This window comes from Triturus cristatus, chromosome 6, assembly GCF_964204655.1.
Source record: "Triturus cristatus chromosome 6, aTriCri1.1, whole genome shotgun sequence".
Lineage (NCBI taxonomy): Eukaryota > Metazoa > Chordata > Amphibia > Caudata > Salamandridae > Triturus > Triturus cristatus.
In genome coordinates, this window is record NC_140589.1 from 1,401,180,643 (window position 1) to 1,401,204,288 (window position 23,646).

The 23,646-nt window shown below is 47.3% G+C and overlaps 1 protein-coding gene and 1 long non-coding RNA gene across 15 annotated transcripts in view; one reads left to right on the plus strand and one right to left on the minus strand.

Moving 5' to 3' along the window:
- NHSL1 (NHS like 1) overlaps nt 1–23,646 on the minus strand; it is a 454,242-nt gene that overhangs the window by 69,369 nt on the left and 361,227 nt on the right. For 3 of the 14 annotated variants that reach the window (XM_085612440.1, XM_085612438.1, XM_085612436.1), the window contains exon 1: nt 4,812–4,990. The exons of 9 other annotated variants lie outside the window; for them this stretch is intronic. In XM_085612440.1, the coding sequence (XP_085468566.1) occupies nt 4,812–4,869 (58 nt within the window). In that variant the 5' untranslated portion in view covers nt 4,870–4,990. Of the gene's footprint in view, nt 1–4,811; nt 4,991–7,531; nt 7,787–23,646 lie in introns of those variants that run through there. 2 more of the 14 variants (XM_085612441.1, XM_085612442.1) reach the window with 2 other exon arrangements.
- Nucleotides 9,090–22,062, plus strand: LOC146821465 (uncharacterized). Its single transcript, XR_014962721.1, has 3 exons — nt 9,090–9,246; nt 15,823–15,923; nt 21,934–22,062. It is a non-coding gene; the product is annotated as an uncharacterized LOC146821465 (long non-coding RNA).

Below are 23,646 nucleotides of genomic sequence, written 5' to 3' on the forward strand. Positions count from 1 at the left end.
CCCTATTTATTCAACTATTTTGTTCACTTCTTGTTCCGATTAGTGGCTTGAGTTGGAAAAACAGCATTTAGCGCTTTGCAAAAGGTTCTACTTAAATATTACACTGATGAACATTCAGTTCTCACATACCTGGGGTCTGAGCCCACTTCCTTTGTAAATTACTTATTTGGTAACTATATTGTTCCAGATTAAATTATAAGTGTTTAAAAAAAAAAATTTAATAGTTCAGAAAAGAATGGAAGCTGGGTGCACTGAATGCAGCCTCTGACCCTCCAAACTGGTTAAAACATATTGCTATCCTTGTCACGGTAGAGTTAATGTGCCAGAGTAAAGAATCAGGAAAAAACAATAGCAATGCACGCGTGCATCTCACCACTTCTCATTTTCACAGCACAAGTGCTGACCGTCAGCACCAGAGACTAGATTCCAGGGAGGCACCAATTTTTTTCAAGTCATGTGCTCCAATCAAAGAGCTCGTGAATCTATGCTCTGCTGGTCTGTGGCCAAACACACTTTACACTGCTACTTCCTACCCAAACACTACTGCCAAGCAGTCAAGGCAAATACAGGATGTGATTTAGAAAAAGTAAGACCTGAAGACGCGAGGGTTTCAATATAGGTACTAGGCCCACTCACCAGGATGACCAAGTGTTTATTGCTACAACTCAAGATTACAGATGTAAAGCGCGTATCATAAAGTGGAAATGCACCCTTATCGCAAGACGGGCAAATGCTGCGTACTTTAGAGTACATATTTCTTCTCTGGAGTACAGCCTGTCTATCTGGAGCCCGCAGATACCAAAACTAAGCAGCTGCTTTGATCAACATCGACCAACCTTAACCGCTTCTATTAGAAGGTAAGTATACCACTAGAAGGCAACTCAGTTCGGAGTTTGAAAATGACCAAAAACGTAACTACAAAATAAGGATGACAAGAACTTTTGCCAGAAAATTCAAAAACGTGACAGGGAGGATGGGGTCTCTAAGAAGGGAACCACCCAAAGAGTGGCTTCCCGTCAGTCCTGCGCGTGGCCGTTTTGCTTGCACATTAGTGACAACTTGTGGACAGGTGTTCCTCCATGTCCAGCCTCGCTAATGTGCTAGAAGGGGCGATGGAATTTGTAGAGAGCCCATGTGTGCCAGGGTAGAAAATATTTGGGGTGCCGTAGAGCCAGAGTAGACCATATTTCTGGCATTTTCTAACATATAAAATGTCCATAGAGGGGTTTAGCAGTTAGAACCAATAATTTTGCATTTACAGCCCCTAAGAAGAAGAAAACCACTTCACAAGAAGAAAAAAATCAGGACTGGAGGACAATGTCAGAAAGAAGGAAGGCTTCTGTGCTACAAACACAACCGGTCTGTACCTGTGAGGATTGCTCGCAATCTTATTGTATAGGGGGCTGCAGAGATAATCATCTTAAAGTGGGGGATCCCCAAAACAATGCCTAGACCAGGGCTTTAAGTGGGCCGGGTCTCACCAGTGCTGAGCACCGGCAGTTTTTTAAAGGGTGCCTCGAAACGGGTCTTTATCGGGCTCTGTTTTGTGGCCTGGCACAGGCGGTTCGTTTTTTTCCGGACTGCAGTGACAGCAGGCACATCGATGTGCGCATGCTCACACTGCTCACTTCTCACTAGTGGAGAAGTTACGACATGAGGTCATGCCAGGTGAGCCTTGTACGGGAAGGGAAATCCTTTAAAGAGTCATTTTCTGTCTGGATTTCGCTTCTCCTTTTGAAACTCAGGAGCTGAAACATTGTCGTGGTGTCACCGAGGCTGTAAGTGGAAGCTTTTTCAATATTATATACAATCCATAGTTACTGCATATTTATCTTACGCAACTAACAACCATTGACAAAGCCTATAGCCCATGTCTTGTTGCAGGTGTGATGTTACTTATATCATATCTGGATGCAATGACGGAAACAGCAAAATACAAGTTCGGCGGCACACAGATTTTTAGCTTCGGCGTTTAAGTCACGCCCTTAATTACATTGGCCACGCCCCTTTATGAGACCCCCTCCGTTTTTTCATCCCACTTAAAGCCCTGGCCTAGACCATACCATAGGTTATTACGGGAGGAGTAAAGTTGCTAATGCTCTGTTAAAGGGGTGGTGAAGTCTTCCCTTGGAAAATATTTTTTGTGGTAAACTCCTGGGAGGGAGACCCTAGCAGGTTTTACTGGTAGGACTGCCAGGGAGCGTGCAGGCGCAGATCACAGGGAGGTGGGAGGCATACTTGTGGAATTCTGTTTCAGGTGTAAGTAGGAGCTGGCAGGGTATGCTCAGACGTGAGTCCCTTGCTCACTTTGCCACTGGATTCAAGCAAGCCTGGCTGAAGACGGCTGAAATGCCAGAAACTGGTCCTAGGAAGCTTGTTTCCGGTCCAGGGAAGGCATGGCTTGGCAGTTCGGGCTGGACTGTTCCCATGAGGCACAGGGCCAGACTGATTTGCATATGGCCATGTCTGAACTGGGGTGGCAGAGTGGGCTAAAGAACGGTGATGGATCAAACCGAGATCTGTTGACTGGGTGCGAGTGTTTGATTGGTTCTGATGCTCCGTCCATCACCACCCCCTTTTGTACTGCTTTGATAGCATGCGGTAGCATGCAAATCTTAGAGTTGGCATAGATTATTACATAATTTGGAAGAGTATTATATACTGAAATTGAAAGAACTCCAGATAGAAGTGGTAGAAATAAAAGATAGATAGAAATCCTGGTCTAAGATTACACATTCTAAATAAAAGCAGAGTGCACAAAGGGCCTGGCAGTGTACACATACCTCGTAAAACTGGGCCACCAAGCAAGCTGGGATTTACAGGGCACAAACAGTGTGCCATCAGCAGGGAGGCGGCATTGGGGCCAATCGGAGCAGCACATGAGCAGGCGAGACATGCTGGAGTCGGGCCTGAAGCTGGTGGAAATTCGAAAGTGAAAGCTGGGTGTGCATAAGAGAGGCAGGGTGCTGGGGAGGAGGATGTCTGGCTATGAGGAACAGAGACTGTGGGTTAAAGAGAGTGCAAGCAAGAACAAACAGCAAAAGACAAGAGAATGAGTTGGGACAGACCAGTGCACGCGAAAGGTTAAATAAAGGATGTCGTCGGAGGAGTGAGGCACCGGTGAAGGGACAGGCGAGGCCAGAGGCGGGGGAGGGAGGCAGAGGCGAAGGAAAGGACAGAACGGGGAAAGACTCGGACTGTCTAAGCGGGACTTCCCAAGACTGTGCGGTGACCGGGGGTCCCTTCCAAGGAGTGGGCGTCATGCCGGAAGCGCATTAGACTAATCAAGTGAGTGATGCCTTGTTCCAACAACTCCCTTCCCACCCCGCTGAACGCACAACTGCCTTTGTGGAGTCAGATGTCCGGGGTTTGTGTGGTAAAGTAAGGCAGCAGTTGAGGTTTTTAACAACCTGCCCCAACGCTTCCTTTATCAAACCCTGCGCGTGCATCAACGGAACTGTTGCTCATCACCGCATTAAGGAATGGGATATTCCACATCCGGGAGCCGTGAGCACGCGGCGGACCGCAGATAACCAGCGTGGGCACCGAGGACCCCATCATACCCCCTACAGCACGTGGGGTGGTCTTCAACGCTCTTTGTGCCACGGATGGCTTCCACGCTCTGTATCCAGCGCGGTTATTGGCTGCTAGAGTTACCGGAGCTCAGACAGGTGCCAGGGAAACAAAGGAAAGGAAATCCGCCTTCAAAGGCAGAGGTGGCGGTGGGGAGGATGTTGCTGGGCGTCAGCTGTGGGGCTGGTGCTTTGAAGCGGTGTCTTGTCTCCCCGGGCGCTTCCGTGTGGGTACCGCGGCTTGCGGGTCTCTGGGCACTCTCCGCGCCGCATCCCTCTGCCCACCAATCACACAACACTACGAATCTGCATAACGTGGACATCCACAGGTGCCTATCTCTCCTTTTCAGGACACACTAACATTCCGTAAGAGGACGAGCTCCAATAAAGTCCTTGCCGAATTTCGTAAAAGTTAACGTAAATGCCCCTTTAAGTAAATTGTTTGAATGTTAAAACGCGCAAATGGGCATTACGATTTCCCACTGTCCGTGCGTGGGGTTGACAAGGGGTGCATGTGTGAGGGGAGCCAGGAGGACCCCGACACTCTCCTCCTGCCTGACACGGGTGGAGGGGCCTGGATGCTCCCAACCCCCACTCCTCGGAGTCTGGATGCCGGTGGAGCCCCAGTCCCCCACCCCACCCTCCCATTCCATGGTTTCCCTCAGTGTGCGAATAAAAGGTCTGAGTGAGAATACAAAAGGATAAAGTCCTTGCAGACACTTGTGGAACAAGGGCGGCGAGCGGCCGCACCAGCGGCCTGCGACTGGCATCGTGAGAACTGCGCACACAATGCAAGCACATCGGCTGTCTTCTAAGCACTACAGATTAAATACATTGTGTACATGCAAACACCAAATACAGATTAGGCGCGTGCAATTAACTAAATAGAGCATAATTTAATATAGATCCAACAATAATATTCCAAATACGCTCAAATACAAAAACCATGCCTTAAAAAAAAATGCACAAAAGAACACGTTTCCTGCATGTCAAACTCCCACCAGCCACTCCTGCATACAACGCAGGGTCCCTGGTTAACGCAGCTTTTAGTTTTGACCCGACACCTCTGCAACAACTGAACAAGGAGCCGTACACTCGGGCGAGTTTTGAAGAAGGAACAGGTGTCTGGAGAAAATGAGGAGCCCTGCTTGTTGGTGAAATCAGGAGGCTTGCTGTAGCCGGAGGCTGCTGCCCGAAGCTCCCGAGTGGTGACGGTGAGGCAGGGGGGTGGGTACTCACCTTTCCTCTTGAAGAGCTTGATGAAGGACTTCAGCTTGGTGTTGATGAAGACCACCATCCCTGCGCAGCGGGGGTTCCCATGGGACAGGGGGGGGCTTCGCTGAGGGCAGTCCGGACAGGGCAGGGTGCAGCAGCCAGCCCTCGCTTCACCTGCACACACCCGGCAGCCGCCGATCTCTGGCTCTGCAGCTCCTCCCCGCGGCCGGCAGGGGGCGGGGATACAGTGCAGTCGGTGCTGTGGACGGCCCCGCCCCCCAGCGGAAGACCCCGCCCACACGGCAGGGAAGGGGCGCGAGCTTCTCTGCGGGCCATGCGGGTCCAAACACAATATACTCGGATCGGAACCAAGGGCGCGCGCCCTGTATAGAGCACAGCAGGGCCACAGTCCTCAATAACGGGGGCAAGACGCTTTAAGAGCAAAGGACCAGTTCGCACACCGGGCTCCCTCAAAGTTGGTGTCCTTTCATGGTGTTCAGGGGTGGCTGCCCGGTGGTGTCTGAATGCACTGCCCACCCCTGGCTCTGGGAGGCACGGTTTGTAAACAAGGCCGTCCTTCCGTCCTGAAATGCAAAGTTCAGCAATTCATGCCAGTTGGATGCCCTAAAGCGGCCACAGTTGGTTGCAGGCCTCGGCCTCCACGGGTATATTGCGCAATGGCCCAAACCTTCGAGGGGGCTCTGGGAAAGTTAACATTCGCTCTGAATCACTTGTGTATTTTTGTATATGAACATTAAAAATATCATTCACTATTGTTAGGCAACGCAGGGCTTGAATTAGCAAAAAAATGGGGGGATACAAGCCAAGAGTGTTTCAAACAGGTGCTCCCCCCCCCCAAAAAAAAAAATATATATTGCCCTCCGAACTGCACCCGATTCCACGTGGAAAGAAAGGGGGGTGGTTTCGATTGGTTTAGCAGGTGTAGTGTCACCGGAGGCCGGTGAAGCCCACTGAACCCTAAGTCTTGCTGATTTTTTATAATTCAACCACCAGCTAGTAGACCATTTTTTTCCTCGCCCTAGGGACCGTGGCACACTTGCTGCGCCAAGGAGCCGCTGAGTGCAGGGAGGGTTACTGTCCTAGGGACTGAGGGCAGGATCAGACACCCACACTCCCGAGGGCATCAGAGGCCGCTATCAGGCCAGCTGTGAACAGATACAGTGCACTTATCTGTGCACCATTTCCACCAGGTATGGTGCTAAGGATGCTATGATGGACGGTGATTATCCCCTGCCGCGCGTGTCACATCGCACATGCTCCGGCCCCCAACTAGGACCAGGGATGCCTGGAGGGTGGCGGCCACGCCCCTTCGAAAGGCCACAGTCAGTCCTGGCTTATATTATTGTTTATTACAGTGATGACATCAGTTTGTTACAGACTTTGAGCACTAGCGTCGTGGCTTCCAAGGAAGACACATCGACAGCGCACAGTTCAGCTGTGAGGAGGAGTTCAAAGGTCACTGCGGCCTGTAAAGCAGATACGGATGATTGACGCGCATAAGAACACCGCTGCCTCGTAGGGCGGGACAGACTTTTATAGAGTAGACACAAGTTCAGCCGGAAGGGCCAGCGCCCAGACGCAATTCAGTTTATGATGTGCGTATAGCAAGCCACCGGCACTGCTGAACACCAGGGCTTTAAGTGGCCGGGTCTTGCCGGTGCTCAGGCCGGCAGTTCTAAAACGCAGGTGCCGAGGCGGGTCCCTATCCGGCTCTCCATGTTTGCCCTCACCCTCAGGGTGAAAACAAATATCTGAACTCTGCAGCGGTGCCACCCTTCACTGCCTTTGAGGTAACTTCGAAGAGACTCGGTATTGTTCTTTCACAGTCTCATCATTTCAGAATGGAAGCATTTTCAATACTATATACCACGAAAGCATAGTTGTTGCTAATTGTATCTTATGCAACTAACAACCATTGGCAAAGCCAATAGTCCTGGCTTCTTGTATGTGTAATGTTACTTGTATCTGGATGCAATGATAGAAACAGCAAAATACCAGATGGGTGGCACAGTATGCTAAGCACAGATTTTTAGCTTAGGTGTTTTTTAAGCCACTTCCTCAATTACATCGGCCACGCCCCTTTGAGACCCCCCCCCCCATCCCTAGTTTTTTCATCCCACTTAAGGCCCTGCTTAACACCAGGTTCACGCTCACGCCTTGTTTTGAGTCCGACGCTGCTTTGAATAGGCGCTATACGCGCTATAAGAGAAATAAGCGTGACAAAATAACAAGTTCCCTTCTTCCTTAGACTATTCTTCCCTCTTCTGTTCCTCTAAGCGCCTTAAAGCTTCCTAAGGGCAGAATACGCGCTTTCCAAGTAACCAAATAAATCAACAGGCCAATATACTTAAGGCTACTCTCGGGGATGCCCTCTTTCGCCCCTTATTTCCCGTGATGGTCCTTTCTTAACCCCCCCCCCCCCCCCCCCCGCCCCGCCTCTCACCACAACACACACTCCCCTCCCGGCGCTCTGCCACAAGCAAGCGAACGGTATATTTCCCAATTCTTTTCTATGCTATTAGGAAGTATGGACGTTATCTATACGATGTAATTCCTGCTCTAATTGCAGTTGCAAGAGAACGATGGAGCTTTTTTTGTAAAGAGACTTACAAAATTTACATCAGGCGACTGGAGATGACGTTTTGGTGGTGTCTATGAAGGTGAGAAAGGTCTGTTTAAGCAGAAAAGGTGCGAACTCGTTCGCCTCAGCATGCAGCGCTTACCAGAGAAGCGGGTCCCTTGACACGGGCGGGCGCAGGCCTCGCGTGCTATCCCCAGTTTCCGGGACTAGGCGTGGGCCATGTCCCGTCATGAATCGCCGTTCTCAGACCCGTTTCCCAGCCTCGGCTGACAGGTGTCGGTCCCGCAGTGAACCCCCGCGGGCCTCGGCGAAGGCCGGCCACCTCGCAGCGTGCATAAGTGAGCACAAGGCCCCGCACAGCAGGACTGCTGGTGGACACGACGACAGGGGGCCATTTCACGTGTTTGCTTAGGGATGCGGCGCGCTGGCCCAACCCCCTACACATCTACAGCCCTGCATTGTTAATGGATAGAGAAGGGGAGGGTGGACACCTGACCTCTGTGCCCGCGCAGGCTGAGCCCATGTCACTCAATGCACAGGGGGGTGGTCTGTGGAGAGGGCCCGGCTCAGCTATTCACGCTCTGTATCTATCCTTCCTGCTGAGGGGGAGGGAACCAGTTCAGCTCCTTGTCCTCTCCTAGCCCTACAAACAAGACTGTGCCTACAGCGGGCACTGGCGCTTTCACATCAAACAGAAAATAGACAGCAGCACCAGGCGCGCGAGCGCTGGGGGAAGAGATGCTTCTGGGAGTGGCTTCTCAATAGGAATCGGGCCAGGTTCTACTCATGATAACTTGTTACTTGTACCCATATGGCTGTGTGTGAGAATCGTACCTAAGCAACCCCCATCTTGATGAACAATCTCACCGTGCGAGGAGGGGGCAGGGCGTCCTGCCGAGAAGTACATACCAGGCAATTGTGACCCCCCCCCCCCCTCCCAAACAACTTTGCTGGGGTATTTTCACACCCCTTACTAGACATCGGCAGTTCAAAGCCTCAGAAAACGAGCTGGAAAAAACACTATTTACAGTGGTTTTCAACTCGTTTTCCCTTCCACCGCGATATCGGCTCCTCACCAGGAGACCGCGTGGCTATCCTGGCACCCTGCGGGTTGGCTCGGATGCCCAAAGCCCGGGCTTTAAGTGGGCTGGGTCCGGTCTGTTCTAAAAAGCAGGTGCTGAGAGGGCCCATGTCGGGCTCTCCGTGTTGGCCCTCACCCTCAGGGTGAACAAAGAATCTTGAATCTGGACTCTGCAGCAGTGCCACCCTTCACTGCCAGTGATGTAACTGTGAAGAGACTCATAGTTCTTTCAGTCTCGTCATTTCAGAGTTGAAGCATTTTCAATATTCTATACAACGAGGCCGTAGTTGTTGCTTATTCATCTTATGCAACTAACAACCATTGGCACCACCAATAGTCGTGGCTTGCTGTAGGTGTATTTTTACTTGCTGTATTATATATCTGGATGCAATGACAGAAGCAGCACATTACCAGTCAGGGGCACACAACGCACTGATTTGTTAACTTATGTGTTTTAAGCTACGCCCTAATTACATCGGCCACGCCACTTTGAGAGACCCCCCCCCCCCAGTTTTTTCACCCCACACAAAGCCCTACCTAAAGCTACTAATACAGCCTTAGGTGTTAACCCCAATGCATTTATATACACTCACCTTTTCAACAAAGTCAGATATATAACAATAGGCTTATCCTTTCAACAAGACATTACAAAAGTACAACTTCTCTGTCTTTTACTAAGAAAGTAATTGCTAGTTTCCATACAAGAAGCGCAAGACTACATGAACAACTGACCTGCACCAGAACAGACCATGAAGTAAAGCGTAACTCTAACCAGGGTAAGAAATGGCGCATCAGCATGCTTGAGAATTGTCACAAAGCTCCACTGTGATATGCATGTCATGTTTGTGTGTGTGATTTGTAGTGCCACCCTACAAAGGTGTGCTGTGTTTGATTACTGTTCAATCCCTACCGTTCAAGCGTGTAGGATGGTGGCATAACGCACTCATTATGTTTTAGTGCCCTAGGTCACAAAGCTGTAACATGGATAAGTAGGAAATTACTCGGTCCTCAATAAAATAATAATGAACATACTTTAATTAAGGATCGGTTGACAGCCCTGAGGAAGGCCCCTGACTAATTCATTAAAACTTTGAGTAAGCGGAAACATGTTGCCCCTTTCCAAATATGGTGGGGCCTCGATTCCCTTTGTCGTATAATCGTTTATTTTTCTTAAACTCAAGGTACGACCAAATAAAGGACATACCTGTACTATACCTTAAGGTATTTTGAAGCTAAAACTGGATCCCAGTGCTATCCACATACAAATATATCTTAAGAAACCCTCCACCGAGTGGGGTTGAGTCCGCCTTGGCCGTACTAGCTTACAAGGGTGGGATGAGGTGGCCAATGATGAAGCACGCAACATTACGTGGGTGACACAACCTCATCCACATCTTTTTAGGGGCCTATGAAGGGCCTGGGATTTAGGGAACAAGGAGTTAGGAACTGATCTCTCCCAACCGATAAGGATACTCACTGCACCGTTTGAGTTTTTGGTGTTGTAGTGTGGTGTTTAATCTTCCTTTTCTCTCAAGGTGGTATGAGAATGTCACTACCAATGCCTTTTAGAAGCAAGTATTTGATACAGAATGTATTTTTTTTTTTTTTTGCTTTCCAGGGAACAAAGGGGCTGGTGTTACCAGAAGTGCACGTTGCCTTGCACAACAGATCCTACGAAATGTTCAGGGGGCCCACTACTTCTGCAAAGGGATGCCCTGTTGGAGAAAAAAACCGAACTCAACAGTAACCTCACCGCACATGTACAGCGGCGCCTCTAAGTGCCAGTACTGGCCATTAAATGTGCAGCAGTGCTGCTTAACCGTGCCAGTGCAGGCCATTAAAGGTAGAGTAGACGTGCCAATACTGTTAATTATACTTCGCAGTGCTGCCAGGAAGTGGCATTACTGTTCATTCAATGTACAGCAGAGCTGTTGATAAGTGCCAGAACATGCCTTGTGACAAGGAGCTTGCTTAGCAGGGCCAACGGCGACCAATCGCCTTTCTGACAAATGCTGAGACTGAGAATAATGAAGCATAACTCTAGTAAGACAAAGAAGAGCAACCCTGCTACAAAGGGCCTGCTCTTTCTAATAGAAGCATACAGGCCTTGCTGAGGAATGTCAGTCTGCCCATTAAAGATATAGGAGATGCTCAAGAGAGACGGCTGTGCTTAATAATCTTTCTGAAATGAATATTGAAAGTCCAGCAGCCTTTCTGCGAAGGCGCACGCTCCCAAAATATAACCCATGCTGCAAAGGACCAGTGCCTGCCCATTGAAAAGGCCCTCAGATCCCCCCAGTACTGGCCTTCCCTGGGCATCAAGATGCTGGAAATTGTCTCTTACCTCACCAGCCATGTGTAGTCCAGGCATGCGCAGTGGAGTGCAGGACCAAGAGAGGGGGGCAATACGTTACATGCACTGGGGAGGGGCAGAGATACCTGTGCCACAGAGAATACAACAGGGGAGCCAGTCATTAACGCTGTAGTTAGACAGATTCCTTTCCTTCTTGCATAAGAAACAGTGACCTAGAAGTGCAGGAGAGCTTCTTGGATGAAAGCACAGGTCCTAAGGCCCGTTTAAGGCCATTTGTTGGTAGCACGGGCCCAAAGGTAAACCAGTGTGTCATTTCAATCTAGCGGCCCTTGCTGGAGGCTTGGCAGTCCCAGCAAAATGAGACTCATGGGGATGACATATACTCAACGTGGAGAACGGCTTGTTTAGAAAGCCGCCCAGTAGCAATGACAAGTTTCCACCCACCCTAACACATCCCAATGTTACTGCAGTTGGGTACCCAAAAGTGCTGCACCTCATACAGGGCAGTAAAAGTGACAAGCAATTTCAGCTAAAAATAGTCTCTGCAGATTACTCCGGTCATGAAAATGGTCTGGCTAGGTCTGCCTGGCAGTGCTCCACCAAGTGCCTGTGACTCAACAAACCACAGGTGTCTGGATGACTAACGCGCACACCTATGTCCAATCTCAGGACACAGGGTGAGCCCGGGGAGAAACTTTCTAAACTGATATGACTGTGTATCATTTACTTTTTCTAAAGTGCCTGCTATCAGTTGTTACCATTTAAGTAATCCATGACTAAGACGCGCGTCTATTATACAATTCGGCAATACCCGATTCAACAGCCTTAGTAGGACGAGAGGAAAAGTCAAACTTGCTAGGATTCAATGGTTTATCATGCAGGGTGCACACAAATCTCAGCAGCAGGTGTTGAACTCACTGAGCTATCTTGCTAGCATTTTAACACCACCACAGGACTATCACATCCGTTGACAATGTCTTATGAGACATGATTGAAGTCCATGGGGCTGTTCCGCAGATTTCTCTCATGGGTAAATGCTTATGACAGCCACAGATTCTGTTTTATTTTTGAGGAAATTGTTTCGTCCTTGTTGAGAATGACCATCTTTAAATTTGGAGTCATTGGGAGATGCAAGAAGCCCTCCCATGATTGAGTAGATTGAAGTGGAGTAGATCTCCCCACGCAACAAACCACACGAAGGAAAAAGTGTCGTTTCTACTGGAGTGTCGTTGTAAAACTCTTTGAGCTCCTCAAGTTTTGAATGAGAACAGTCTCAAGATGTGTCATTTCAGATCTAATTAAACAAAGGTGACAGAAAAACTAATTTTTGCAAACAACGATTGGAGATTTTGGGGGGGTAATCTTGCCTCTATGTGTAGCTAGTTATGTGACAGAACAATCCTCAAACTCACAAAATCTTCTCTGTCAAGAAACGGCCACCAATTAGTCAAACTAAAAAAAAAAGGGGCCACATGATCATTAAATGCGGCTACAAGTTATGATCACGTCAAAGACAATCTTCAAATGCCTGGTTTAGGTAATGTAATATTCTCATTAGGAGTAATGTACATAGCCCAAATGGTAGCTAAACACCGTTCATCACAAAAGGCAAATTGAAGGTAATGCAAGCATTGCCACAGTCCATAGGTATCACCTTTGGGACCTATTGTTTCTGCCAATGGTTTTTAGCAATGCTGTACCGCATCGCTGATGCTGTGCAGCATGGCTCAAGAGCAATCAAAAAGGCACTGCGTCATTTTCTGGGCCCATACAACAGGTATGCACACACCTACAAAATGACTCGGGCAGATTTTTTTTCATTTTATTTACTGATCTGAATTGGATCAGTAAATAAATGAAAATAGTAGCACAAAAGCTTTTTTCTTGAAGTGCGGGTGGGGGGCAGCAACAAAAAGGGTGCGGGTGAAGCAGGAAGCTATATGGGGTGAAGCAACACAGGGAACAGAAGCAACACAGAGGGTGGAAGCAACATAGAGGGCATGTAGGCAAAGCAGTATGGAAGGGGAAGCAACACAGGCTAGAGAGGAACGTGGAGCAGGTGGGGAAAGCACACAGGTGAGAAAGCAACGCAGGGGGAAGAAGTACACATGGGCAAGCACAATACAGATGGGGTGAGAAACACACAAGCAAGTGAGAGCAACACTGAGCGCAGCAGAGTGGAGACGGGAAGTCCACAAGGGAGAAGACAGCTGGAAAACACATGCACACTATTATGGAGTGCTTAACCAAAAAGGAAAAAGTAGTGCTTCAAAAGTGATCAGCAAGAAATGCGTCCATTCTACAGAGGAGGGACAAACAAAAGAAAAAGTAAAGCCCAAATAACCTGACAAAATCAATTAAATGAGAGTGACGAAGCCAACCAATGGTAAGCAATGGGTGGGCTCTAATCTGTCTTGTAGGTGAGACCTACAAATGAGTGAAATCTTAGACCAGCAACATTGCAAGGCCATGGTGTCTAAAACCCATGAGAACACTACAACAAACCACTAGTTTTGATTCTGAAATCTTTCAGGATTTTAAAAGCTAGTTTACAGAAACCATGTTCTAAAAATGGAAAACGGGATAAAGAAAGATGCTTTCCAAAAGAGAACATTTCCTTAAAAGCAGTTGGGATGTCTACTTGGCTGGGGTAAAATCTGAGAACTAAAAACTGTAGGATAAACTACATCCAGAACAGAGCAGACCCACACGATGCCAGTCAACTGATGGCCCTGATGGCCTCAATGAATGTATACTGCCCTTCATGGTCCCATACTCGGCAGAAAAGCAACTGCCATATTAAATGGTACAGAAAAAGAAATAAAAACTATTTTAAGATATCTTTTATGAAGTAAGTTCAATTAATCAGAGTCGTCCAAGGCACAGTGTTTTAACTTTTAAGCAACCACCAAACTAATGGGAGTAAGGCAGACTATGGTTCTTGTTTAAAGAAAAGAACTTTGTGGATTCCTCATTCCTACTTACACCTTTGGAACACAAATCCACTGTACCCTGAGTTGATACCAGCATTACAGAGCGCAGCATCTCAGAGATGGAGGGAGGGCAATTTCTGGTTGTGACGAGCTATATTTATAAGGGGAAAAATGAAGTCTTTTGTCCGGTGAAAATTCAATTTTGTTCTCATTGCCTTATGCCCATATATATGCATGTCACAGAGCTATTCAATCTGAGGACGCCTTCTTGACAACATGGAATTCTTCTTAAGGAGTCAAATCTAATGTCTATACATTGCGAAAGGGAGAAGCGGAGGTGCACAAATGATCCTCCCAAATGGTATACCATCGCTCCTTGGGGAGGGTACTTGGGGACAATGACCGGGAGCATCTGTGGATGGATATTCCCCGCATGTTCACAAGGACCCAATATAGAGAACAGTGCTATAAAACAATAGACAAGCTTGCAGCCGGAGCCTCTGATACATGTTGAAGATATATGTACAAACTTACACCTCTGGTGGGTGTAGCCGAGGTTAAGGGGCTTCTGAAAAGATGATTTAAGCGGAATGGCCACCCATGAAGAGAAACGCCGGGTGGTACTGTTAAAGCTTCACCATCCACAAGCCATAGACTGTCTGGGGCTGGTAGAGATCTGGGAGGGCAAATGCTTATGGCAGCAAAACCATGAATAGAAGTGGCGTGGAAAGAGACCTTCTCTTAAAAGATGGCTCCTCAAACTGGAATTCTTGCTACGGAACAATCGTCAAAACAACTTAGCAGGTTGCCACAAACATTTTATGACAATCCGACAAGGACTGGTTGATCATCTTATTCAGCAGCACATGGCTGACATGCAACCAGGAAGGCTACGAGTCCTTCATCTGCATTATCGATTGGAAGTTGGGAGAAAGGAGAGCTTCTGCTTGGGCTCCAGAGACCAGACGGAGTTTCCCCAGATCTTTGAATTTAATACCTGAAAATGCACGCCGAAGAGAGGATGGAGGTTATTTGCTGTTGCAGGTTCTCATAGATCTCTCTACATAAAGAGTTTTAAATGTCCGATGTCCACTTAATTTTCAATCAAATGCTCTACAAGTTGAGTTCTAAATCGGACAAAAAAACTAACGTGCACAAGCAATATTTGTACAAAGTACTTTGTCAGGTTTTCTGCCCAATTTAGGGTTTATTAGTTAAAAAATATTATTTGCAGAAATTCTTTCTACCCCTGTTCTGTTAATATTTTTACCAATGATTGTGGCTCCTAGTACTACCAACAAACAATTTAGGGGTTAGAGGGAGTTGCAAATTTGCACATCTGAGCGCTATTTGTACTGAACTCTTAATAGTCCGCAAATGCAGAAAAAGGTTTATGCCCATTTTTAGGTTGAGCCTGCCACACAACACAAGCTGTGTAGTTGCAAAAGACAGATTGTCAATTTACAAAGATCTTACAGTGAGCTTAAACCCGCCCACCACATACCATTGGTTGGCTTGTCACTGATTAGCTTGCTTCTTGTCAAATACCTTGCCTTGGCTGGCTTGTGTTTGACCCCACCCATTCAGCATTCCCTCTTTACTTGTGTCCTTCCATTGCTCACTTTTTAGGGACCTACTTTTTTTTCCTTCTTGCTTAAGCACTCCACAAGAGTGAATGTGTTGTCCAGCTGTCTTCCTTGTGTGTTTCTCTCCCTCCTCCCACTCCGTTTTGTTTCTTTCATCCATGTGCTTCCCCCTCCTGTGCATGTGCATCTCCTCCCCAGCACTCTGGTTTGCTCTCTCCCTCTTATGCTTCTCCCTCAGTCCTTCGTGTGCTGCATTTTCCATTCCACTCTCCACCTGGAGCTCTGATATCTCCCTACACAGTCCTTTTGGTTTTTATTGGTAAAGAAAATGGCCCCTGACGCATTCCGCTGGCACACGCATCCATTCTAATGCATGCAAGCATGAGCGCATTGGAGCTCGTGGCAAGAAATGTTTGCTACAAGAGTAGGCAAGAGACAAAATAGTCAGTAGACATGCTTCAGTTCAACATTTTTGTACGCTCCAATTAAACAAGGACTTTTTTAAATGTTATTTTCCAGGTTTTTCTTCCTGAACCCAGGGAAGAATGACTGACAATCAAGGTGGAACTGAAAGAAGGGTCTGTCCTCCAACAGCATTCACGTCTTGCTCTATTCCCAAGGTGAGGCTCAAGTTCAGTATTGATTTCTCATTGGCTGCCTGACCCTTTCACGTCGCTGAGCCCAGCGCACATACATTACTGTCACTGTAGGCCATCGCGGAGCCCTGGGAGCCATTTGTCTAAATCCCAAAGCTTTTCAGAAGGAATTCGTCCTGTATGAAGAACATGCATGGAGCCTGTGGGTCTCACACAAGGACAGTAACTGGCGATTAGGGTTCTGATACAGGATGGGTCCTCACAGACATGTGCCCAGGGGCCACAAAGTACAGTCTGTGGTGTGACCGAAGGCTGCACTGAAGCAGCAGGGTGGCTGTAGGGGGTCTGGGTGGGTATGGGATTGTGAAGGAGGTCTAAATAAATGTCAAATAAACGGGCATGCATGTATTTGAAGGTTAATAAATGTTTGCCTATTTAACATTTTTTTCTGAATACTAGTGCTCAGCAACTAAACAGCAGCTCGTGCTGCTGTCCACCAGGGGAACTGCACATGCAGGTCAAAAGGGCCGCAAGCGGCCCCTGGGCCGTACTTTGTGTATCACTGCGATACAGGATGATTTGTGGGAGCACCAATTGAAGTTTTACAGATAGTTACTGTGTGGTCTTGCAGGGCATTCCTTATATACAGGGCCACTAGAATTGTGCAGCTGGGGAGGACCAAATCAAGCTGCAGGGGTTACTACAGCATAAGGCTGCACATTTTTTGGAATAGTATTACCACATTACTTTGTTAATTTTGCACGTTAACACAATCTGGGCACGTTTCACGTCACTAGTACTAGTTTGACCTCCAAATGCAGCAATAAGCAATAGAAAGATGGTCAGCCAATATTCGCGAAGGCCATTTTACTGCTCAGCAATACGTGTTGCATGGTTCTTAGTAACTTTTGATCCGTTTGAGCTAGAGTTTTTTGTTGTTGTTATAATCTGCAGATGATGGATTATTATGTGGCAACTGCAGCAAATACATAATTATGCAGAAAAGACTGTAGCTGCAAAATTGCATAATTCTAGCAGCCCTGATTATATACCCAGTGAGGCCATGGCCCACTTCATAGCAGGTTTCGATCCAGTGCTTAATTTGAGCCAGTGGTTTCCGGTGCTCACCACTGGCACTTAATCATCAACACAGGCTCTTTTCTTGACCACCAGTTAAGGACACAATCATTTACGGGGAGATTAAGTGATTTGCCCAGAATCACAGGATGTTGAGCCGACACAGAGACTCAAACCTGGTTCAGCAGCTCCAAAGTCAGCAGCTCTTACCATTATGTCACATCCTCACCCCGCTTTCAAGGTTAGCAGTTGGTTCGGTTTAAGGAAGTGCTAGCAGGAGAAATGGGCTGGTGCAAGCTGCCTCCTGACAAGAGCCCCGGCACTTAGGTTTTTTGTTTTACAAATTAATCACTGTTTCCATTGGATATGTTCAACTGGAGCCCACTAGGTCAGACATGCCAGATCTGTGCCTGAGAAAAAGGTTGCACCCAAAGCACTTGCACCCGGCAATCATTCTGCACATATTGGGCTGGGTGAAAGCCCTAGCCAGGACCTTTGTAATGAAAATGTGGCCCACTGCTAAACTCAAGGTGGGCGCTCTATGAAAAGTGGCCTCAGTAACTGATTACAGTTCTATATTCAAATAAATCTGAATGATAATGAATGAAGCTGGTGGCCTACCGCCTCTCCCCTAGCAGCAGTGCTTAATTTGAGCCAGTGGTTTACAGCGCTTAGCACTGGCACTTAATTGTCAACACCGGTGCTTATGACAGTCTGCCACAAAGTGGCACTGTCTGGCTAGTTTGGAGATGACCACAACAGTTATTATTAATTCAATATGCATTAAAAATTACCATTACTTGCCTATCAAGCCATTCTTGTAGCTTTGGTGGCCTGAAATAGTCCAAATTGTCACACTTGTAAGAGTGTAATGGTTAGTAGTTGTGTTGTCACTATCATTGGCAGCATGGCAGGGGCAATGTGTGGTGCAAGCTGCAGTGGCCTTCTGGCGAGAGCCCTGGCACATATTTTTTATTTTATTTTTTACACATTAAGCACAGTCTAGCACTCACGGTGGAGGGCAATGTTCTGTAAACTTCCTTCCCTAGCCTCACCATTGAAATGACTGCAAGTGCTTTGAATGTATCGTATGGTGGCATAAGCGCTATTTAAAACATCTACAACATAATGTAACACTTTGAATCTATTTAGTGCCATTAGTGTAACACGAGGAAAATGTTTGCTTGGTCAAACAGTGTCTCCAGGTTCAAAACACAGTCTACAGACGGTTCTGTTCCAATGTAGGAAGAAAGGTCTTCTGTGAGCACGTCGAAGCTGCTCTAGCCATTGTAAACAGATTTAAAGGGAGCACGGCAGCGGGTAAAGGATGGGTTTCGCGATTTAGAAACATATACTTACTGTGTGCCTGCGGAGTTTACAAGCATGCATTATTAGTGGGTAATAAAATAAAGTGGACATGAAAGAGAAGTTATCGGAGGATCAGCTCTTAAAAACGTAGAAATAATGTTTTCATGTAACTTTTCGATCCAGAGTTAGGGTGTCAAGATTTTTCATAAGAAAAGGAAGTAGTAAAACGGTTCTAACAGGCATGTGCCAGACGGCCAGTGTTTGCCACACATTCTTAACAAACGCCCTCAAACTGCTCAGGTTGGACACCTGCACAATATACCACAGCACCAGGCGCGAAGCCAGAGCCTCCAGGCAGGGGGCGCTTGCTGACAGAAAACACGGGCTCAAATTAAGCACTGCTGTCATCTCACATTATGAAAAACAATTTAAAAAAACACGATATTACAAAATTTGCGACAATTTCAAAATAACTTAATCCTTCAGATTCGTAATGCTCACCGGCATCACTCCAGGCTATGTACAATCCTTCGTTGCAGGCACTCAGATCCCTACTTCATTCCAGCAAAACTCCACGAGGTAATATCTGACCTCTCCCTAACTGGACACCTGTCACATCCCCACTCCTCCAGCCACCAGTTGGGATGGGGGGTCTATCCCTTGTTATAGGACCAGGAGCTCAGCCCCACACTCTACAGGCTGTCAGAACCGTTGGCCTTCACTCCCAACCCAGTGTCAACGCCCTCAATGATAGGCATTGCGGTCTGCCAAACTCCGCGCCGTAACGAAAGGGAACGTGGAGTGTGCATCTCTTATTGAATTACCCAAGATGGCCCCGGACCAAATGGTCATCTCACTTCCGTGATGCCAGACCCACCCTGATGAGCAGATCTAGTCATCAACTTCCTGCCCAACCACAGATCCTCCAAGGATGAGGAGGCAATAGGTATTGGGCTGGGCGCATGCAAGATGCTCCGAATCCCCTACCTGCGACCAAAGAATCACCAGAGCAGGTGAGCGTTCGAGATCTTAGTTCTACATTTGAGACCTTTAAGGTATTCAATATTTGACATCATGGGCCTCGACTTGGTAGAAAATGGGTAATAATAACAATGAAAAGCTGTTTCCGACAGGAGCCCATAAACTAGGTCTTGACCTGCCCCCCAACATCCTTAAGATGACACTGAGGTTAAAAGCTAAATGTAGAGCCTAACTGAAATGCCAAACACTAAATTCACAGACCGAGGTTTTCACCCAAATCACGAGCCACGTGAAGGTGATGTGGAAATATGTCTCCTTCCATACCCAGTCCCTATCCTTCTGCTTGGTGCGGCCTGATCCAACACCAAGGGTTAGTTCTTCTGCTGGAGCTGGTGGATAAACGCTTCCAAGTACCACCTTCCGGGTGGTGAGGGTGTAGTGTGTTTCTCCGGAAATTACCGTCACGTGAACGCTACGGCCCAAAGATGGCGACGGTGCAAACCATACATACACATCCCATTTAGAGCTGCTGCCTGGTGGCTGCCGGGAGCTCGGCGCCCTGATGCTGGAAAGGCAGTAAATACCTCGGTCCAGACGGACAAACACAGCGCCACTCATTACCACTGTTGGTTAAGGCTTCAATGCGCTCCGACCTGCAGGACGCCTTTAAATGCCCTCCGAGGGCGGGTTCTTGGTGTGAGACATGACGAAAGTCACGAGGCGAGTTTTATCTGTGTATCATAGAGTTTTATCTGCGTATCATAGTCCAGCTCGTGTTCCTGGTATTGACAGTTCAACTCCCCTTTCCCGTGTCTTCGCCTGCAGGTTCCTTCCGGCTAGAGACGGGCTACACTGACAAGTATAGATACCCATGTCCGCACTCTACCACTGTCTGATGCCACCGCACAGGCTTCGAGGAGCTATAAATTGCACTTGCACATGTGGTAAAATATCGAGCATAGATAGCCTCATTGAAGTGAGGGGTCCAAAGCAATCCACTAAGCCAAATGCATGAACGTCCAGTTACAGGGTTGCCACTGACATCAAGAGGGAAGCCGCAGTCACGGGTTCGAATGCTAACTAGGCCTTCAATCCTCCCGAGGTCGGTGAAGTAAATGCCAACATATTCAACATCATGTTACTTACAACGCAAATTGCTATTTTGAAAACATATTCTAATATGATACATTCAATATTGTATATTAAACCCCATCCTACCCTGTCATTCCAAGGCAAGAATCCTCCCTACCAACACTCACAAACGCTAGGCTTCATTGAATTAACACCGACTGCCACACTCACTCTCTCACTGAGTGTGAGGGAGTGTGAGCGTGTGTGTGTGTACTAGACCCATAAGCGCTTTACATGAGTATTAATTTTATTTTTTGTTGAGTGAGCAAGGGGAGATTAAGTGATTTGCCCAGGATCACAGGATGTTGAGCGTTTCTGCCGAGACATGAAACCGGCTCCCCAGTTTCGAGGTCGACTGCCCTGGCCGCTACGCCACATCCTCTCTCCTCTACCTTTATACCACGAACCAAGCCAAAGGGGAGCAGAGCCCTGTACGTGGAAGAGGAAGAGAGCAAGACTGTGTATTGTGATCCATAAGGCTGGTGTAAGACAAGGTGATGATGCACGGTAGGAGGAGGGCAGAAGGGTCACACACAGCAATGTGAAATGACAATGCAGCGTGCAAGTCGTGGGTGAGTTTAAGGTAGATATTGTGGCGACGGGTGGGCCGCGTGTTGCTCAGGGCGAGGCGTAAGGCTGCTTTTCAAGTTGCTTTCTTTCCTCTCTGGATCTGCACCTTTTGCAGGGTGTGGCTGTGCGTGGTCCTGCGGGGGCCAGAGCTGGTCAGGTTATCAGCAGGATTTTCTGGTTTCAAGGAGAGATGAGATAAGGCAGTGTGTTTTGAATTGAATGCGAGATGGAAGGGGGGAACCAATGCAGCTCGGTCTTGTGTGAGAGATGTGTTGGGTTGTTTTGGGCGGTGGGGGTAACACTGTAGAAAGCCTGTGTCGGAGCTCGAGGGGGCCTGGAGGTACCGAGAGGTGACTGGCGTCAGACAGGGCCTGAGCTGAAGAGTGGAATGCGAGGGGAGGGGGTCTTGCAGAACAGGTTTAGCGGGTGCAAGGTGGTCTGTCACTTGATCTCTTAAGGAGAGGTGGGGATCAGTGTAGAATTGGAGGGGCCTGGTGTAGCGGCGAGTAGTGGGACAAAGATTTTCAAAAGACAAGCCTATCTCCGCGAGTGAGAGCAACAATTGTTTTTTCACGTGGGCTGTGACTGTGAGAAGAGGGGACATTTATAAAAGCATTCGTGCCAATAACAACTTTACCTCTCACACCCATAGAGCGTCCCACCATATGATACATATCAAATGTGTCACACAGATGTGATACCCTAAACTCACCCACATCATTCTCGCTCACCCACTCTTTTTCACTATTCCCACCACACGTTACAAAGGCGAACCCCGTACACTGAACTCTTCCCACCACCGAGACGTGCCCACTTCATGTCGGACAACACTCGGTAGCGTGGTGGTGACTTGTGTAAACCTAACATTTCTTCACAGCATATTATGTTACCACAGCCCCCAGAGTTTGGAGGCACCGGACTCAAAACCTGTTCTTGCCTTTCCTTCCCCGACGGGCATTTCCACCAGGTTCCCTGCTCCTCCTCAAGCAAGTCCTCCATCTTGGAAGGATGTACCGAGTAGAATGTTCACCCGATGCGGCGGCAAACACGGTCAGCAGAAGCAGCAGTCGCGCTGCAGAGGCCTCGGATAGGGACAGGGGTGCTCCCGAGGGCCCATACGGTGAGTTCTATACACCACTAGCACGCCGGTAACCACCGACTCAGGGATTCTACTACCACTCACACTGATGTGCTCACGGACTACTTTTTGTCTGGTTCTTCTGCGCTTCGCCATTTGTCTGCGCAGTTCTCTCTCCACAGGTACCACTCCTTGTTGCGCATAAGGCACAGGTGACTTCACAGAGGGGGCAGGCTCACAGGCTCAGACGCAAGGAGCACTCTTAATTAAGTCATATTTGGCAACAAGCGCTTAAAGCTGCTTCGCGGCGCTTGCAAAATGACCCAAGGAAAGAGTAGGAGAGAACGAGTGGGACAGATATAGAGAGCTCTTTCTAATAATCCATCTGGCACTCGTGTGAACTATATTTATGTTAGTTTTGTCCACTATTATTGTGTGCTGCTTCCTCCCAGTGTTTTGTCTCGAAACACTATCTCTGAATAGGTAAATTAGGAGAAAATGGGGTTTTGCGGGGGCACCATCCTACGCAAATACCTTCATGGCGAAGTTCGAAAATGATCATATACTGAATAACCCAGAATGGACAAGTGGCATCATGGTATTTAAAAGATATATAGACAATATCTTTATAATTTGGAGAGGAGCTAAAGAAAAACTTGTTGAGAACATTTATGTCTTGAATCATTTACATGAAAGGATCAAATTCACTCACCAAATGGACAAAAATGAATTGGCATTTCTGGATGTAAAAATAACCATAAAGGATGGTCAAATAAGCACCAATGTACACATCAAAGATACTGATAGGAATAGTGGTCTTCACTATGAAAGTTTTCATCATCATTCACTAAAGACACATTTACCTTTGTCTCAATTTATTCGTTACAAAAGGATTACATCAGATCCAAATGACTTGTCCTCCACTATCGATATGCAGATCCAAAAATACACGAAACGCGGATATCCAAAAACTGTACTCCAGGAGTCAAAATTATCCATGAGCAGAGAGTCTTTACTTAAAAAGAAAGAAAAAGCAGATACAAAACTTACAGTGTGTGTATTGAAGTACTCAGTGCAAACTGTTCAGATCACAACAATCATGAAAAAGCATTGGTCTCTTATTACAGAGGAACCGGACCTGCAATCACTAGTCGCTAACCAAATCACGTTTGCCTATAAAAGATCTAAAAATTTGAAGGAATTAATAAAGAGTCAAAACACTAGGGGCCTCATGTAGGTAGCCAAATACCGGTCGGTAACGGCCGATTTTCGGTAATTATACCGTTACCGACCGGTATTTTGGCTATTGGTATGTAGGGGGACAATTATTGGTTTCGGAATTTACCGAATCGGTAAAATTACCGATTCGGTAATAATACCGAATCGGTAATGTTACCGAATCGGTAACTTTTCCGAATCGGTAATTTTACCGATTCGGTAAATTCCGAAACCAAAATCGAGATGTAGGGGGAGTGTGTGGGTGTGTTTAAGAGTCGGTATTTACCACCAACTTATAGTTGGTGGTAAATAATCAATGTATGTGTTTATGCATTTTTACGCGCGTAGCAGTGTGCAATGTGGCATACATATATGCCCTTAGGG